Source organism: Passer montanus, unplaced genomic scaffold (assembly GCF_014805655.1).
Source record: "Passer montanus isolate IOZ18808 unplaced genomic scaffold, ASM1480565v1 scaffold55, whole genome shotgun sequence".
Taxonomy (NCBI): domain Eukaryota; kingdom Metazoa; phylum Chordata; class Aves; order Passeriformes; family Passeridae; genus Passer; species Passer montanus.
In genome coordinates this window covers 667663-687046 of record NW_024370485.1, presented here as the reverse complement: position 1 = coordinate 687046, position 19384 = coordinate 667663, and the positions used below count along the sequence as shown (strand labels likewise).

Here is a 19384-nt window from a genome sequence, read left to right as displayed (position 1 = left end):
AGAGGAGAAAGGAGCAAAGGTGTATAATGATGAGTGATGAGATTTAAACTTGGCTTGGTGTCCAGAGCACCTCCCTTGGCACAATTTGCTGGACTATAGCATGATTACTCCACCTTCCTCCTCAATGACTCTTTGACATTTTGCACAAAGTTAGCAGAATGGTAATGACTGTTTTAGATGATACAGCACCTTGTTGTGCTGGGAAGAATGATAGAGGCCAAGTTAGGTCTTTCCCATCTCTGAATTCAGGGCAATGAGTGTCCTCTCAAGTGGGGCTCTGAACTCCCATGTCATAAGGAGAAAAGCTGTGGAGGATGCTGGGCAAGGACTAAGTCACCTCCTGTTCAGGAGGGAAGTGGGCTTCTTCTTGGTTAATTTGTTCCCAGTATTGCAGTATATTGGTAGCAAAAGTATTTTGAGAGCAGCAGAGATTGGCCACATTGGCCAGTGCTTGAACACTCACATTTACCTCAGCTTTGGGTTGCCATCTTAGTAATGCCAGTTCTTAGCAGCATAGAGTTGGGTTCAGTAGGATTTCTGGGACAAGAAGGCATTTTCTGGAGTTTTTCTGAGTCTAGATAGATGGTTTGGGAATAAATTATTAAAACATTATGAAATAAATATATGCATAAATAAATTAATGTAATAAGCTGCTGTTTGTCCTTTTGTGAGTAGAACTGCCTCTGAGAGTGAAATGATTGTTTTTGTCTTGTGGGGCTCTTTTCTCTTCTTTTGTCCAGAAGAAACTAGCTCTCAGGAACTGCGCCACCCACCCGGCAGCCAAAAACCAGCCCCAGTGGTGAGTGAGCTACTGCCCCGTGCCGACGTCCCAGGGTGCTCTGGAGCCAAGGTAGTAGTGGTGGTGATAGTGGTCACTTGGGTGATGTAGGTAATTTGGGCCCCTCCTCTTACCCTGCCCTGGTGAGTGTTGCCTCCCAAGTGGTGGCAAGGCAGGTAAAGATTCCCACTGAGTCAGGAGGAAGACACTTGTTCCGTCTTTGTTTTTATCCGTAACTCCATATTGCCAAGGTAAACTTGGCGTGACCGAGGCTGTAAGGTCAGCAGGGGATCGTGGAAGCCAGAGTCCCACCGTGTCTGGCAGCCACATAACACTCAAGGATGAGGCAGAGTAAGCCAGCTTTGACTTCAGGCTACTGAAGTTCTTTGTTGCTCTCTGCCCCTATCAGGAGGCTTCTCCAGATGTTCTGCCTCTGTCCTGTGTCTCCAGTCTTGGAGAAAAAGGGGAGGATTAGTAAGCTTGGAACAAAAGTTATTCTTGAGTTCCTGTCCCCTGCTGGCCCTGTTAGCATCAATGTGAATATCCCTGAATATTGACTGATAAGCAGTTTGGGTTTTTTCTTAGCTTGGGATAAGGTTGATTTAAAAGCCTTTCATTGCAGAGTAGATTGTGATGGAAGGAATGGGAAGGAGTGAGGAAGGCATTTTGTTCTGTGGCTCATGATAGAAAACTAAGGTCTCTTACCAGTAGGAAAGAGGTCTGTCTTTGAAGTGAACACACCACAGTGTTTATTCTCTTTGAAAAAGTTGCAGTCATCTCTTCTGGAAATGTCATTTCAGATGTGAACATTTTGATGAGAGAGAAAATGAGAAATGTTTTGAGAGACTGGAGGGGGGCAGGGGGTTGGAGAGGTCTCTTGCCCATGAGGTTGCAGAGCTGAACAGAGAGGTGTGTGTGTTTTCACTCAGGTCAGCCTTGGTGGAGTGAGTCACCCAGCTGTGCCCAAGGCCCCCGAGCACCTGCTGTCCCAGCCAGAACCAGTAATGCCCAACACGGCTCTGCTGGTGAAGAACCCCCTGGCATCTACTCACGTTTTCAAACAGGCCTGTCATATCTGCTACCCCAAAACAGGTGATGCCTTTGCTCAGCCACAGAGCACTAGCACAGACTAGGAATTGGCTTTCCCCAGACTGATGGGGTTGTTCTCTCTGGCAGGGCCCAAGGCTGGCGATTACACCTATCGGGAAGGCTTGGAGCACAAGTGCAAGCGGGACATCCTGCTGGGCAGGCTGAAGAGCTCAGAAGACAAGACCTGGAAGAGGATCCGTCCTCGCCCAACCAAAACCAACTTCGTAGGATCCTATTATCTGTGCAAAGGTGATCTGTGGCAGTTGGTCGCTGGGAAGGGGCTGTACCAGGGAAGAGTGGGAGGGAAATTCTGTTTGATATTGCCTGCTGGCTCTAGGGCGTCCTATTCCATCAGTAGCAGGGCTGTGGTTCTGCCTAGGGAAGTATTCTCTGCCTGCTCCTTTGCTCTGGCCCATCCCACAGTACATGCAGGCAGAGTGTGACCAGACTGGTATCCCGAGGCAGTGTCATTACGAACTACCTAATGAGGTGGGGAGATTGCAAGAACCAAGCTAAAATGGCCCCTTACTGCTGGGCCTGTGGGAGAACTTAATCTGTACTTCAAAAAGGGGTTAGTTAAGTCATGATTTGCCCCTGGCCAGGCACTGAATTAAAGCTGGCCTCTTGTTTTGAGATGGTTTCCCCCATAGCAGCATTACTTGAGATTGTCACCATTCAGTAGTTTGCATTAACTCCTGAATGTCTTGATATAGGTGCACTTGGGAGATGTCTTTTCCTTTTTCTTTTAGCTCTCTGTTTTCTTGCTTTCAGTTCCCTGTGAGGCGTGGGCAGTGGGAGAAGCTGAGAGAGAGTTTAGTTTCTGACTGGGCTGCCCTGCCTGTGTGGTGGTGTGTGCTGTTTGTTGCTTTGTAGATATGCTTAACAAGCAGGACTGTAAGTACGGGGATAACTGCACCTTCGCGTACCACCAGGAAGAGATCGACGTCTGGACGGAGGAGAGGAAGGGGACCCTCAACCGTGACCTCCTCTTTGACCCGCTAGGTGGGATCAAGCAGAGCAGCCTCACAATTGCCAAGCTCCTCAAGGAACATCAGGGCATCTTCACCTTCCTCTGTGAGGTACAGAACTGGTGGGAGGGGGCAGGCATCCATCATCTCTTCAGTATGTATCTGGACCACTGATATGTTGATAGTTGCCACCACAAAAATATGGTGGGATGGCTCGTACTGGAGTGCTTGCAGTGGAAACTGCAAGCCTCTGGGAAGGCCAAGAAAGTTGGAGTCTGTTACACCAAACCAGGGTGAAGAGGCAGACAAAATATTCTATAGGGAGATGAGCTAAGTCTCATAATTGTTGGCCCTTTTTCTTGTGGGGAACTTCAACTTACCAGGTGTCTGCTGTACGTAAAGCACAGCAGAGAAGAAACTGTCCAGGAGGTTCCTAGAGTGTGTGGAAGAGAACTCCTGACACAGCTGGTGAGGGTGACAGCTAGGGAAGGCATCCACTGGGTCTGCTGTTTGTGAACAGAGAACTGGTGGGTGATACAGTGGAAGCCAGCTTGGGCACAGCAGTCATTCAGTGGCAGAGGTTTCAGTTCTTGGAGCAATAAGGAGAGGGGTCAGCAGACTGACACCTTGCCACTTCACCTTCTGAAGGGCAGACTTTAGCCTCTTTAGGAGCCTGGTTGGCAGAGTACCTTGGGAAGCAGTCCTGAAGGGAAAAAGAGTCCAGGAATGTTGGGCATTTTTCAAGAAGGAAATCTTAAGGGTGCAGGAGCAAGCCACCTGTAACTCTGTGTGTCCCAGCCAGTGCCCTGCTCCCAGAAGGACAGTGAGCATTGTACACAGGAGTGCAGGAGAAAGGAGAAAGGAGGTGATCCCATGATGCACACAGCCTCATGGGATCACCTGTCTCTTCCCCAATCTTGACATATTGCTTTGAATTGGAATTTAGCCCCATTTACTTTAAAAATCGGAATTCCATAATGCAACAAATTTCCACTTGATGTCTGTGCAGAGCTACTGATTGGTCAGTTGAGAATTGCCTCATATAATTTTAATGCTCTGCAGCACAGAGTTTCCCATGTTGGCAGTGCATCTAAAGGGACGTGTTCTTTTTTCTCCCTTGTTCTTGTTCTCTTGGCTAACAGGGAAAGAATATGCGGCTCTGACCAAAATTTTTCCAACCACAATGGAAAATACTGTGGAGAATAAGCCAAAAAATGTTGTCCGGAAGCTTTTCCAGAGATTGACTTGCTTTATTTTAAAGCCCTACCACAAAGTTTTCACCACACTTCTTTCTAACTTTGAACATTAGAATAGGCTGGCTCTGGTTCTTTTTTCTCCTCTAAGTGAAGTTGCTCTGGTTCATTGCTCTCTAAGATTTTCCCAGTATGCTAATTCTTCTCTTCTCAGATTTGCTTTGACAGCAAACCCCGGATTATCAGCAAAGGGACCAAGGACACACCATCTGTCTGCTCCAACCTTTCTGCAAAACACATTTTCCATGACAACAAGTGAGTGAACAATTTTTTCTCCTGATGAGAATCATGTCTCACAAGTCCAGCCAGTTTAACTCCAGGGCTCTGGTCTCTTTCTTCCTTTCCTCCCTATGGGTTCCAGTGGTAGGACAGCTCAAATCATGATAAATAGCACTTCATCCTGCATGTTTGCTTCTGGTGCTGAGGGATTTCAGGCACCAGCAAAGCCCTTTGGCGTCACTCTGTTAAGTTTTCCATTGACTTAATTTGCCTTTCAGTTTGGCCTTTACAAAAAGGTCAAAACAAAGATCCTCTAGCTCAGGATCCTGCCTCTGTCTGGTAATGAATGTTTAGGAAAACAAGCATAACAAACATGTCAAGTACACAGTTATACAATTCCTTCAGATTCCTGGCAACCTGAGACGTGGGGAGATGCTGAACCAGAGGAGTTGGTATCTTTGCTGTGTATTTTGAAACTTGTCTGATCTCTGAACTTAGGCAGAGCATCACCCATGTGCTCAGAGTGAAAATAACTACCCAGGCTTGATCAGGTGGGAGGGCAGGGGTTTGCTTTTCCTGGAGGGAATCTGTCTCTCCCAGTATCGATTTTCTTGTGTCCTTTGCCTGCCCAGTCAAATATCTGGATGTTATATGTAAGTAGGAGGTGGGGATGGTTTGATCCCCTGGTGCTTTGTATTTTCCTGCAGGTGTCTGGTCCACATTGTGCGTTCCACCTCCCTGAAGTATTCCAAGATCCGTCAGTTCCAGGAGCACTTCCAGTTTGACGTGTGCCGACACGAGGTGCGTTACGGCTGCCTGCGTGAGGACAGCTGCCACTTTGCTCACAGTTTCATTGAGCTCAAGGTCTGGCTGCTGCAGCAATATTCAGGTGAGTGTGACTTGGCTGGTGTTGTGTTCACCTGAGTTTCTTCCAGTGTGTACCCAGGGCGAGTTGAGAGGGAAAGAAGGTGATTTGGGACTACTGAGAAAGTATCACTCACTCCTGGAAATTGCTTACTCTGCCTCCTCAGGCACACAAAAGAGAGGACCAAGGTGTTCTGTGAGGTGATTTGGCGCTTGTCCATTTACAGGAACTGCAAATATAATTTGCAGACCAGAAAGCCTTTCCCTTGGGACCAGCTGAATAAATTAAAATTCTAATTAGGTAGACAGAGCTGAATCCCAAGAGCTGTTTGGTGCTTAGATCTTGTGCAAATAGCAGCTGGATCCCTGAGTGAACATGTCTTGCAGTGAGAATGGCAGCACAGGTGACAAAGCAGTTGGTTATATAAAGAAGGCTGTGAATCTCCAGTTTCTCAAAACAAATTCACCAACAGCAGGAAATTGCAAGATACTTGGTGTTTCCCAAAAAGCTTTTGATGACATGCCTCAGGACAGGGTTTTACAGAGATTATACTCAGGGAAATCATATAGTGACACTGCCACATCTGGCACTTTCAGTCCTGTCTCTTGTCTCTGTCTGATACATTGGAGGTTTTCTCTGGCTGCTGTCCTGTTGGCTGTTTAGATATTAGTCCACCCACAGTGCTACCTGCATGTTTTTTCACCTCAGGGTCTCATTTAGTGCAACACCCAGCCTGGTAATGGGAGTACTTCAGAGAGGAAACACATTATGGATGTTTCTCACCATTCTTTGATGTCATAATTAATGTTCAGTGCAGTCCTTGGCCTTGGCTTCAGCTCATGAGGGACAGTGATGAACAAATAGCACACTGTGGCAAATGCCATCTTTAATCTTTCTGTTTGCCTTCATTTTCTTGTGGCCTCAGGAAATTAAAAAATTACAGCTCTGGAGTTTCTAAGATAGCACATTGCCTGTGAGTCATGGGCCACCATTGCTGCCCTACATGCTTGTGATACTGCTCATTGTACTCTGGGCACTCTAATATTCAAGTACCTTGCTTTTATCACCATCCCAAGGTTGGTTTATTTTAGTTGTTTTGGTCAGGTTTTGTTACTTGAAAAGTTTCTTCCCTTCTCCCTTCCCTTTGTGTTCCTTCCTCTTCATCCTGCAGAAGAAATAAACTGATTTTTTTTCTTCTTTACTTCTTTATTTGAAGAAATTATTTCAAAGGGAAAGTTGAGGAGATGAAACAAGCCATGAGTTAAGCTGCAGAGTTGATCATTAAGCCTTGTGCTTAATGATCCACCTTTTCCAACAATAGGACATTATCTTGTGGGCTTTTTTTCTGCAGGGCTGTATATATGAGCCTGCTTTCCTTGTTAGTTTGCCTCTCTCAAGTGTAGCCTTCATTATGGAAACCAAGATTAAAGGTAGTTGTTGCCATTCTCTGGGAATGCTTTAGCTTTGGAGCAGGAAGTTTCATTTGGGCACTATTTGCTCGGCAAGAATAGGAAGAGGGCAGCTTACATTTGAAACACTTCACAGCCATTTGAGCATTTACAGAGCCTTTGGCTTTGTTCATGGGGATAAAGGATTGTATTAGTGGAGTAAAGGTTCCCAAGATCTGACAGGCAGGACTGTTTTCTTGTTCACTGTGGTTTTTCACAGGCATCTCTTGCTATCTTCCTCCACCGGTGGTAATAACAGACTCTTTGTCTTCACTAATGATATTGCAAAAGATGCAGAAATATTATAAGTAATCAACACATGGGCCTTTTTCTTTGTGATGGTTCATGCTTTGAAAAGCTGGTAGATTGGAAACCATCCTTTCACATTTGTGAGGGCTTTTCTTTCCCAACCACCACATTGCTAGACTGTATTGTGGAGATAGTTGAGAATTCTAGAACTGAAAAAAGGCAGTCACAAGAACTACATTTGAAATTCAGTCTTCTGACAAGACCTGTATATGCTTCTCCCTTGGTTCTGCACCCCAAGGATCACAGGCGTGCAGAATGGAGAAGGTAGGAGCTGCTTCAGCCCCATTCCTGCCAGGTCCAGTGCAGCGTGTAACTTTTTGTTGTGGTTTTCCCAGCTTTAGAGTTTTTGTCTCCAAAACACAAATCATCATTGTGTCTTAGCCTGGAATACTTGGACATGGAAGAGAGAGTTGCAATTTTTCTAACTTTACACCATTTCTTCTGGGATTAATGGTTAAGAAGTAGAATATTCACCAACAGCTCTGATCTGTGAGCAATACCAGTTGTGCAGTAGCTGCCATTTTAAAGACCTGAGCAAATGTTCTTGAAAAATGATGAAGTTTTCTGAGTGCTTTTCATCCTGTTCAAGCCCTGCAAATGGCAGTAGTGGTGCCTGATGGGGACATGAACAGCCGAAATCACAGACAGACAAACTGAGGTCAGGAATGCTGTGACTTACCCAAGCTACACACAGCCTAAGCTGAGATGAAAACTTTGTTTGGTGGCCCTTGAGTTGCGGAATGTGCTGTTTCCCAGATCAATGATTGTGTTTATGAAATACTCCTGGGGAATAGCTCACTTCAGTAATAAAAGCTGTAGGCATCAGCAAAGCAATCAAATTTGCAATGTCTGTGTCCTGGTGATGCTGCATCAAGGCCATCCTCAGCACCCCTCTTGCAATCAGCTGCCTGTGCAAGATCTTTGCTTCAGTTTGTTTTGGCAGCTGTCTTGGGTCTCTAGAGCACTTAATAACTTGACTGCCCATCTAGCTGGCTGGTGCTAACAGAGGCTGTTCCCTCACCACTTGAGCTGGTCAGGAGCTAATTCCTTAGATAAGGTCTGACCAATCCTTTTTCTTGTTGTCTGATGTTGTATTTCTGATATCTGAGACCTTGCAGATCTTTCCTTGCTGGTTATTTACTAGCAGCTGTTCCTTGGTTAGTTTTGCACTGCTGGTCTTTCCTTGCTGCCTTGGTTGTGCTTGGTGTCTGTTTGTGTTGAATTTCATCTTTCCTCTTTGCCTATGGGGAGCCCTCTCAACCTGAAAGTGTAACAGGCTAATTAATCCCAGCAGGTAATAGGTGAGACTTCTGGGGTCTTGGAGATGCTGGATGTCTCAGTGGGTGTCTGAGATCTTCCAAGCTAGAAGCAAAAACTCCTTATACAGTAGATCAATAGTAACAAAGCATTGCCTTTAGGACCTGATATGGGGGTCGGGGACAGCCTTGGTCAAGCTCTTGATCCTTGTGAAGAATTATTGGCTTTGGAAGCAGCATCTGGATCCTTTGCAGACTGCCTGAGCAGAAAGCCAAGTCTGAACAAGCCCAGGAGACCGAACTCTTCTCCTTTTGTTTGCCTTGTGTAGAGAGGAGCTTCCTTAGCAAGGGATTAGACATATTCTGTGGTGGGTTCTGCCACAACTCAGTCCTGACATTACCAGGGGGACTGTTGGGAGCTCTCGGCTACTCAGGGATTACTAAGCCCAAAATAAAAAGTCCTGCAACACCTCCCTTTCTTCTCTTGGCCAAAGGAATGTAGCTCAGTTCTGTCTCCATTTTGTCCTCAGGAATGACCCACGAAGATATTGTGCAGGAGTCCAAGAAGTACTGGCAGCAGATGGAGGCACATGCCAGCAAACCAGCCAACAGCGTGGTAAGTGAGGTCCATGGAGGGCTTGGAGACAGATTTTGCTCCCAATGGTTCCAGCCTTTTCTCTGTTTTCCTCCCACTGTTGTGCCTGACAGGTCCCAGGCAGACCAGGCTGGCCATTGAGGTGGAGGAGAGCTGAGAGCTTTCCTGGTTGCAGTGCTGGTGTTGAGCTTTGTGCCTTGTTTTGCAGTATTATCTGCTCTGTTCCTTGCTAGGGTGAAGCCTCCAGGTCACTGAGAGCAACACACACGAGAATGTTGTTTCCTGTGACACCCTTGCTGGTGAAACTGGGAGACTTTGGGGGCAGTGGTCACAGTGGGGACCAAATGTGTCCTGCTGCCCTTCAGTGGCCAAGGGGCGGTAGAGCAGTTTGAAGGACTTCTAAGGAATGACTCATGACGTATAGGACTGATCTAAATACAGGAGTGGGTGGAACTGGCAGCCCAGGTGCTAACAGAGACCTTAGTGATGCTTTACCAGGAGGAGGCTGGGAGCTTTGACTTATTTTTGTCACCAGTCTCTCAGTGTGAAGGGCTGAACCCTCCAGCACTGCCAAGAGCGTACCAGGGTAGTGTGAGAGGAGTTCGAAGCAAAGGGCTTTTCTTTGTTTACTTTCCTCTGTCTTGTTGGCTATGGGCACTGCTGTCTTATCCTTTTTTTTATCCCAGAGGGAATTTCTGTACTGTAGGAGCAGAGCCCACTCAGTGAGGACAATTCCCAGCCCAGTCCTGAAGTTGAACTAAATCAGTTTTTGCCATTAGAACAGGACAATGGTGGGGAAAGTGTGTAAATCCTTTTTGTTCCCATTTGACAGCTTTCTTTAACCTCTGCAAACCTGAGCTTGCCATCTCTTGGCCTGTGCCTTACTGTCTGAGCAAGAGTGTTTCACCTTTGTGTGGGATCTGTCACCCAGGAGTTCCTCTGCAGAGACCAGTGCCAAGTGCAGTCTGTGAGCACCCTGTGGAGTAGGTCTTTTATAGGAGAGGAATCTGAGTCACTCATGTGATGTTTAGCTGCTGTTTTTTGTCTTGGTTGTGTGCCATCAGAAGTGTTCTGAAGGCTGTAGGGCACTGATGTTGGGGAAGCATCTGTGGGAAGGTCTGGTGGGCATAGCTTATCCTCACAGGAAAGATGCAGGTGATTGCACTGACGCTTGCAGTGGGCTCTGTGTCCCCCTGTGCACTGGTTATGCTGCATGAGTTGGATTCATCTTCAAGGGGATGCTAAGCAATAAACCTGTGCAGCTGTTATGGTCTGAAATGGTTGGAGAAGAGGAATGGGAAGCAGCAGTCCAGAATAACCAAGAAAAAACAAGGTCTGTAGTTCCCAGAACTGTCTGACTTGCTTAAGGAATATGTTCTAAACTCTCAGGAAGCTGAGCAGGACAAGTTTCTACATCCTGTATTATATGAGAAGTGGAGGATCTGAATGGTCCCTGCAACCAGAGCTGGCTGTGATCTTTTTCTGCCTGGTGTGGGGACAGAGCCAGTGGCCTGCATCTCCACATGGGAGAAAACTAAATGTGCATTTGCAGGAGTTTGTGACAGCAGTTGAATTTCTATCAGCAATCCCTGCTCCATATGTGCCTTGCTCCAAGAGCACAGTGCAGAGATTGGTTCTGTCCTGCCTGCTGTGAATTTACTTGCATTTTCCAGAAAGCTCTGTCTTGCCATTCTCTGTGCATAATGAGGGGATTAAAAGAAAGATAAATGGACAGCCATTTTCCTGTAAGCCTTGCAGCTTCAAATTCACCTTTGTCTGGAGGTGCTGCTGCTAGAAGAATAAGCTGTACAGCAGGCATGGTCAGAGCATGTCCTGTGAAACACATGGCATCTGACTGCTGAGTGAGGGTTCCATTTCTGGATGCTGGGGCTTGCAAGGGGCAGAGGATCAGGAAAGGAAATGCCAGAGCCTGCTAAATCAGGAGATAGGTAGAAAGCTACAGTTTCTGGGCCCTGTGGGCAGTGCTAGGGCTAATGACCGGTGGCAAAGTCTGACTGTGGCCCATAAATGCCTGTCACAGAGCTGGACTGCACCCACAACCCTTCCAGGGTGCAGAGGCAAAGCAGCAGCCGTGTTGGTACAGTGAGAAAGTGCCTACCAGCAGCACCACCAGCCCTCTCTAAGGATTGGCAGCCTGGCACTGGCACTGTGCAGGGAGACAGTCAAGTCAGTCAGATGTGTGTGTTTGCAGTAGCACCCATGGCTTTGGCAACAGCACGTCCTCAGCCAGAGGGCTGTGCTTTGGGATGAGACTCGGGCTTGCTGCCGAAGGCCCTGCGGGCAGGACTAGCTATCTGTTGAGAGATGTTTACTTTTGCCATTGTTTTCTCCTGTCCAAGCAGGCTAACGTGACTCAGAGTTTTCTCAGCGTCCTTCCAGCTTTCAAAGTTGGCTGCCTGGCAAAGACAACTTCCCAGGAGTGCTGTAAAAACAGACTCCGCCTTCCCACCATCCCGTGTGATCCACTCTCACTCCAGGGCCCTCTGGTCAGCGGAAGCGAAGTCGCTCTGGGAGATTTTGCTGCAGTTTTGTCACAGCTGCCAGCTGGACTCAGCACCCAGGGCTGTCCAGTTGTGGAGAAAAGAGGCAGGCAGCATGCAGGGGCCCAGTAGCTGTGACAGTGAAGGTCAGGAGGCTTAGCAAGAAATAAAAAATGAAGATATACTGTTTGCCAAGCACCTGCCCAGAATCTTGCACTTGGCCCCACAAATTTGGCCTCACAGCAGCTGCTGTAGGAGTAAACCCAGTGGCCACAGATTGAAGAGCCAGTCAGCAGGAGGGGCTGTTGTAGGGAGCTGTTGTAGAGGTGTCCTCTCATCACATCCCAGCAAACTGAGGGATTGTAGCACTCATGTTTTCTGGTTTTCAAGAGCTGTTTTGTTTTTATTCCCCTAGCCAGCACCAAAACGCCCATGAAAGCTCACCCCAGAATTATCAATTTAAGCATGGAGAGGAAAAAAGTCTCCACTAAGGAGTACTTACACCTAAGTACTGCTCACTCAGTTAGGTGCCTGAGTAACCTGGGCTCCTCATGTAGTCCCCTGAGGTATGTAGCTCCTCCAAAGAACATTTCAGTATTGCTGAGAGGAGTTCCTGAAGCTGGGAGACATGAATGGCCGTGCAGGGTCTGTTGCTTTCTGCAGAGCCTGAAGTGGAGAGCGGTCGTGCCAGAGACTTGTATTTATTTGGTTGCCATGGTGCTTAGCTAGCACTATATTGTCTGGCTTCATAGCAAGGGGTGGTGCCATAGCCCACGGCACTTTTGCCTGGCTTAGTCTGCTAGAGCCTCATGTGATATAATTTCCACACTGTTGGTTATCAGCAGCCTGCCAGGTATGTGTCTTGCCTTTACAAATACAGTCACGTAGCATTAACAGGAGCCGCTTTGAATTTTTGCTTGGCTCCTAATCCCCTGGGAGCATACGTGCCCACTGGATTGACCAGCAGTTTGCATGACTCAGATGAAGAAATGCACAGGGCTTCTTCTGGTTAAGAATTTGTGGAAAAAGCAGCTCAGATTACCAGAACTACCTGAGATATATTTTCTTTCTCTCTGATCTCTCGTCTCTTCTGGAGACACTCGGTGTTTAGTTTTGCTGGTCAGTAGGTTTGAGCAAAGCTTCCTGGCTGTGCTGAGAGATTGTCACCAGGAGGATAGCATGGGATTGATAAAAGGGAATATGCTAGCAGTGACATTTTGTTACCATAGGCCTATAGGTTTGATGGGTCAGTAGTGAGTGGTAGTGGAATTTCCTTTGAAGACCAAGTGGTGATTAAAGCTACTGTTCAAAGGCCACATATCTGAGAGGGAGGCATCTTTATTGCCTTTCATGGTAGTCCAAATCTCAACTCTGCTCATCTCACAACCAGCCACTTTGATGTGTTCTTGGTGGTCACCAGCACAGGTGTGACAGCTGACAGCAAGTGAGGAACGAGTCATGTGCTAGGAGCAACCAGAAAGGTCATTCTCCCAGACAAGAGATTACCCTCTTTCAAAAGGGATTATCTCTTTCAAAAGAGATGCTGGTTCTCTGGGAGGGTCCTTTTGCCTGGACATCAGAGAACTGATGGCCTCATGTATGCAGCACAGGTGAGATCAGCTCCCCAGTCAGCTTTCACAGTGACAGAGGACCCTTTACATGTCAGCTCTGCTTCTCCAGAAGACTATCTGGAGGATGCAGTGGTAGTTGATAGCTGATGTGGCATCTCCTGGGAAATGCTTTGATTCTGTGCTGCCTGTGCTTGCTGTTTTCCCTTAACCTAGGGATGCAGCCAGGCTCCATGCTGCTGTTAATCAATTGCTGGCAGAAACCTGCTCTTCAGGGACACAGCTTGCATGTCTGGTTATTGTGAGATGCTCAGGGTTAAAGTCAAGGCATGGCAGGTGGGATGGGCTGCTGATGTGGCTGACAGTCAGAATTGTTTTGCTGGTGCATGACCTTTGTGCTTCATGGCCAGCTCGATGACCAGGGTGTTCTGTTGTACTCTTACATACTCCTGTGCCAAGGGACACTGGCATCCAGTTGGGTTTGTTTTTTGGTTTGGAAATGAACTGGAGACATCAGCCTCATGTTCTTCCAGTGGTGATACAGAATGCAAACAATTTTCCAGAGATTTGCTCAGAAAACATGAGGCAGCAGTGATATGAGCTTGGCTCCTTTTCTTTTCCTTCTCCACAGAATGTTAGTCATAATCCCAAACTAGCCTTTTCAAGTGGGGTGGGGGCCACAAGTGCAATGGCTGAGAAGATAAGAAATATGTGACTGTGATTCAACTGCTTGTGAAATTCAGTGAGAGACAGAAACCTGCCCAGAAAAGGCTTGGAAGGATATCAACAAGATGACCCAGCTCTGACTTCATTGTCAAATGTTGGGTGTGACAGGAGGTTCTTGGTCCAAAAGCAGGAGTTTTGTGTCCTGCATTGTGATATGGTCCTGCTTCCTCCCAAGGGACCTCTCTCAGCTGTGTGACCAAGCACTCTGCACAGGCAGAGTGGGACATGGATTGCCCTCTCTGCAGGGAAGTGGGGATTAAGCTCTGGGGTAAGTCTCACAGAGCTTGTCTGTACAGGAAGGCACACTGCAGGGGTTTCACAGCCAGGCCTGGTCAGTGCTGGAAGCTGCCAGGCTGTCTGTGCTTTTGGCCAGATGTCAAAGCCCAGGAAATCATGCTGAAGCAAGCAGTGGTTTTGCTCCTGTCTGGTATCTCATCGGGCCACCGGCTAACACTGGCGAAGGAGAGCTGATTTAATCTGGCTTGTTGCTGGCACACAGGCATGCAGCGAGCTGCCAGAATCTCTCTGGCAGGTTTGGGGGGTGCATTTTGCCTCTGTTTGCCTGAGGCTGTGGTTCTTTTCCCCAGGCTTCTCCCCGGAATCCCACGTCAAGCACCTTTGACCTCCAGATGAAATTTGTGTGTGGCCAGTGCTGGAGGAACGGGCAGCTGGTGGAGCCAGATAAAGACCTCAAGTACTGTAGTGCCAAAGCCCCCCACTGGTGAGCAATTCAACCTTCTCTTTCCTCTACCCCTCTTCAAGGGCAGGAATTTTTCATCCTACCTTCTCCAGGGCTTCATTTGGCATCCTTGGAAGAGGCTGTAACGTTTCCTAGAAGCCTCTCACTGCTCAGGGTGTTTGTCACCATAGCAGGCATTGCAGGTAGCAGTTTTCCAGCTTACTTCTCTCTTTACTGTGGGTATTTGCTGCCAGTATCATGCAGACTGTTAATCCTGGCAGCTCCCACAATTCCCTTTTCTCCCAGTTCCTATAATTTCTTCTTATCAAGGGCACTAACAGAGTTCTCCTCTGCACGTGTTTATACACTTACCTGTTTGCAGATGTCTTGTCAGGTCACAATTAGAAATGATTCAAGATGCTCTGCTTCCTTTTAAATTAGTTTCCCATAGCTCTTTCATTGCTTTGGTTGCTCCTCTGTGATGCATGCCATGTCTGTACCTCTTGACTCCTTGGGGCCCATGAGAATGTTTGGTGTGATAGGAGCATTGAATCCTAGAACAGTTTGGATTTGGGAGTGACCTTTAAAGGTCTTCCAGTCCAGCCATCCTGCAATGAGCAGGCACATCTTCAGCTGGATCAGGTTGCTCAGCCTGACCTTGAATGTTTCCAGGGATGAGGCATCCACCACCTTGCTGGGTTGTGCCAGTGTTTCAACACCCTCATCATAAAAAATTCCTTCCTTATATCTTGTCTGATTCTACCCTTTTTTAGTTTCAAAACAATATCCCTTGTCAAAACATTACAGGCCCCACTAAAAAAATTTGTCCCCATCTGTCTTATAATCCCCCCAGAAGAGAAATATTAGCTGGGGAAATATTAACTGTTTGGTCATGGAAACTGTGGCCTGTCTCACCCAGGCAGCCTGCAGGGATAGGATGGAAGGGTTTATAGAACTTGCCTTCCCATAACACAAGCCACAAAGGCACAATCCGGCTTAATATTGTAAATGTAAGACTTTGTTGAAGAAGAGACAGAAGCAGCAGTTTCTGGAGGAAGTAAGCAGGTGAGGGTTGCTTCCTGGGATGGGAAGAATAGCACCTCTTTATGCAGCTGCTGAATAGAGCTGGGGTTTTTGCTCAGGGTATCTCCTGGTGATCCCTTGCTGGAGCTACAGGAGAATAAATACTTCCTGGCACTGTTCATAAAGTAGTGCTTGTAATGACTTGCATTTCTATTGCACCTTTCAAGCAGAAAATATTCCCAAGTGTTCTTCATGGATCTGATTGCACAAGAATTGGCTGTGTCAGAGGATGGAATGCAGCTGTTTAATAATCTGTGGTGATGCCATGTGAGATTTGGGGAAGATTTTTGTGGCTTTATGAAAAGAGGTACCCCAGGAAATAGGTAATATTTACAGGGAGAAGTCCTCCTAAAATAGCCTTCTTGTGGCTTCTCCATTACAGATGTGCGTGTCTAGGAACCGCCAGGTAGGGCAGGGACAAGCCGGACAGGAGGATCTGCTCATCTCTCAGTGTTTTAGGGTCTCTGAGGTAAAGAACCCTTGTTCTGCCCTTTCTTACGTCTCTCTTGATTTATTCTCTCTACTTCAGCTGGACGAAGGAACGCCGTGTCCTGCTGGTGATGTCCAAAGCTAAGAAGAAGTGGGTGTCAGTCCGACCGCTGCCTTCCATCCGTAACTTCCCACAGCAATATGATGTAAGCCCCACACCTGGCATGGCCAGCTGCCCCATCCCATTCCCTTTCCCTTCCCCCACGGTGCAGTGTTTTGAGGGCTGCTCCCTTGAAGACTTGTCAGGGAGGCAAGCACATGATGGTTGAGATGGGAGGTAAGGACAGACTGATGGCCTCAAAATACATCCAGCAAAAGGATGGAGCAGAAGAAGGAGCAGCACCCATTTAAACCACTCTGAGCACAAATGAGAGTTTCCAGTGTTGCTGCTAATGCATAACAAGAGCTGTTAATGCATCTGTGGCTGGCACAGGTCTTGGGAATGAAATTTAAGACTCCCCTTAGGTCAGGGTTTCTCAATGTGGGTGAGAGGCGAGACGCTTGGGAGAAGCCTATCCCTGCCTTTGCTGTGACTGTGCACTATAGATTGTGAAACTTGCTCACAATGGGTTTTGAAAGCAAAACTAAGAACTCAGCTAAAAAGCCACGTGCTGTGAGGAAAATTACAGATATCCAGCCTCCAACCCCAGCCCCAAATGTCGCGATAGAGAGTTTCTTTCTCCCTCTCCTTTCTTTTTTCCCTGAAAGGAGAGAACTCCCTCCCCCTACCCTATGGTAGGTCCTCCTTTTGTGCCAGGACAGGGGGAGAAGAGATGATCAGTAAATATGATGTTGTGAAAGTTTCACATTTTCTCTGGCAATGATGCTGTTGGTAATAGCTGTGTGTGCACCAGTGTGGTCTAAGCAATCTGTAAGGCCACTCTTCACCCACTCAGAGATGGCTGGAGAATGAGTCACCTTTGGGGACCAGCAGCTTCATCAGCAGGAGCTATTGGGTCAATCCAGGATGCTCCCTGCTGTTGTCCTGTATCTGCACCTGGTCACCTATGGAAATGGCAGCAGGTACTGAACTGCCTGTGTGTTTATGTCATCAGGAGACTGAAGAAAAGAATCATGAGTTAATGACATATAAAGTGTCCTGTTTGCAACCTCTCCTGTGCAATTTAATGCCCCAGCTGGTTATCAAACCCACTTTCTCCTCTAGCAAGGACTGATTGTGCAGATGCTAAATTTTTCTCTCTGTCTTTTAACAGTTGTGTATCCATGCACAGAATGGCAGGAAATGCCAGTATGTGGGCAACTGCTCCTTTGCCCACAGCCCTGAGGAGAGAGACATGTGGACCTTCATGAAGGAAAATAAAAGTGAGTGAGGGGAATGTGGGCCAAAGAGTTTGGGGGGAGGGGAAAGGACATTTGGGCATCTGGAGGGTCTGTTAAGACATATTCTTGACAACAGAGATGGAGCTGGACAAGGCTGCTGCCATGAGTTTATGTGGGATTATAGGTCAGGTCTGTCTACAGCTGCTCTTTTCATAAATGGGCATATATCTCTTGAGTCCCTTGCTGTGGGACTAGTCCACAATAGTTTTATGTCTTACATTGCTTCACTGCTGCCCTCTCTTTCTGCATCACTTTAGAATCCACCCTTTACTCTCCCTCCAGTTGCCTGTAATGTCCCAGGCCTGGCACTATATGGAGCTCTGCCAAAGCACCAGTCCTGGCCTGTAGCTGCTCCTGTATCTTTCTTGTCTGTCTTCTATCTGCCTTGGCTGTCTTACCTATTTCTGCTCATATTCCTTGGTCTTGGGCTGTGGCACTCCCTGCTCATGGTATTGTGTTCCAAGGGGTGGAGTTGAGATCCTGAATGAGAACATTGCAGGGTGGTGCCTTTGTGGAGGAACTTGTCTGTATTTAATCCTGCAGCCTTACCTTTTGGGTGATAGTTGGGGATTGCCCATATTCTGGACAGCCAGCTCTGTGGCAGAAATCCTTGTTTATTCAGATCAACACGAGGCTGGGGAAAAAGGGCCTGCTGTCCAGGTGTTCACCTGCCTCTGTTGGAGCTGCTGGAAAGCCTGAAGGATTTCAGGCCTGTTCTGAGTTTTTTTGGTTCTCTGGAGGGTCCTTCTCTCTGCTGCGCCAAACTGTTACTTGGTTCAGTTCAAAACATTTCATTGCTGGGCCTTTAAAGCACATCAGACCAGTCTGGATGTGTTTACTCAAGCACAAAGGTGAATCTTCAAACAATGACGTTGTCTCAGTTTGGGGGAATTTACATCATTACCCCCAGTTACCTCAAGTTCCTCAATTACTCATTTAGCAAGGAGTAAATCACTAATGCATCACACTTAGAGCATCATATCGATATCTGCAAACATTTATGTTTCCATAGCCTCTCTCAGGAGCTGATCTTGCAAAGGCAGATGTCTAGTTGAAGCTTCCACCTCAAACTTCTCTTCCCACAAGTATGTTGAGTGGCTTTTAAATCAAAAGCCATGAAAGACATTGACTGCAGTTCTCAGGGCACGTTTTGAACTTAGAGCAAGCTATCATTAGGTCTTCCTCCCCTCTGCAGTGCTTCCTGTGGCCAGCTTGCCTCTAAGCTTGGGCACAGATGGATCTGAAACCAGCCCTGCCTTAGCTTCCTGGATGAGATGTCTCCTGAGGTCAAGTAGAATCAGGCTTCTAGCAGAATAATCTTGTGGGGTGAATTCCAAGGAGATCTTGCAGCATTTTGTCACCTTTCTGAAAAGTTTGTGTGGCTGTTGTCACAGTTGGCCCTGGACTGATAGAAGACACCCCCCGTGCCAGGTGGTGTGCTGTGAATTTGGCTCCTCTCCCCAGGGGTCTTATCTGAGAAGGTGACATGGGGCACAGGCCCTCAGTCTGGTGCTGCTGCACAGTTGAGCGGGGAGGGAAGAGCTGCCCCAGCATTTGTCCTTTTCTCATAGTTTGTGGATAGGGTGGGAGATTTTTGAGTGGCTTCATGTGTCACCCTTGTACAGTCCTAGATATGCAGCAGACCTATGACATGTGGCTAAAGAAACACAATCCTGGGAAGCCTGGAGAGGGAACACCACTCACCTCACGAGAAGGGGAGAAACAGATCCAGATGCCCACTGACTATGCAGACATCATGGTAAGAAGCTGATCTCTGGTCCTTCATTCCTCCTCCTCCCCAGTGCTGCCAGCCTGCCTCTCTCCTCTGCTAGCAGGGACTTCATTGTTCTAGTGGAACAGAGCCTGTATTAACGTAGGTTAAATGGACAGCCTGGAGCAGCACAGCAGGGGCAGCACAGCTAAAGTGGGAAGAGATCGACCTGGGGTCAGCAAGGCTCTGCAATGGCTTTTCTGTTAATCCCCAAGTCATTAGGAGTCTACCTTAGGTTCCCTTTTGCATGGGCTCAGCCTCTCTCCAGGGTTTCCTGCCTGCTCCTGGGCAAGCTGGCAAAACCATTGCAGGCCTGTCAGAAGAGGGAGAAGCTTGGAGAAAAGCTGGCATAGAAGCCTTGGAAAACTAGATGCAGATGTGTTTCCTTATGCCATGGGTGATACTGATGTATGGGTCTGTGCTGCTGAAGAGTCCTGCATTGCCTG

General features: G+C 47.4%; 1 protein-coding gene across 9 annotated transcripts in view; it reads left to right on the top strand.

The window, feature by feature from the left end:
• Positions 1-19384, top strand: part of ZC3H7B (zinc finger CCCH-type containing 7B) — a 47064-nt gene that overhangs the window by 22254 nt on the left and 5426 nt on the right. For 5 of the 9 annotated variants that reach the window (XM_039725279.1, XM_039725282.1, XM_039725278.1 and 2 more), the window contains 11 exons: positions 741-850; positions 1708-1870; positions 1955-2116; positions 2741-2946; positions 4243-4343; positions 5015-5196; positions 8716-8801; positions 14163-14296; positions 15867-15972; positions 17041-17149; positions 18793-18926. In XM_039725279.1, the coding sequence (XP_039581213.1) occupies positions 741-850; positions 1708-1870; positions 1955-2116; positions 2741-2946; positions 4243-4343; positions 5015-5196; positions 8716-8801; positions 14163-14296; positions 15867-15972; positions 17041-17149; positions 18793-18926 (1493 nt within the window). The remainder of the gene's footprint in view (positions 1-740; positions 851-1707; positions 1871-1954; positions 2117-2740; positions 2947-4242; positions 4344-5014; positions 5197-8715; positions 8802-14162; positions 14297-15866; positions 15973-17040; positions 17150-18792; positions 18927-19384) is intronic. The other 4 variants (XM_039725283.1, XM_039725276.1, XM_039725280.1 and 1 more) reach the window with 3 other exon arrangements.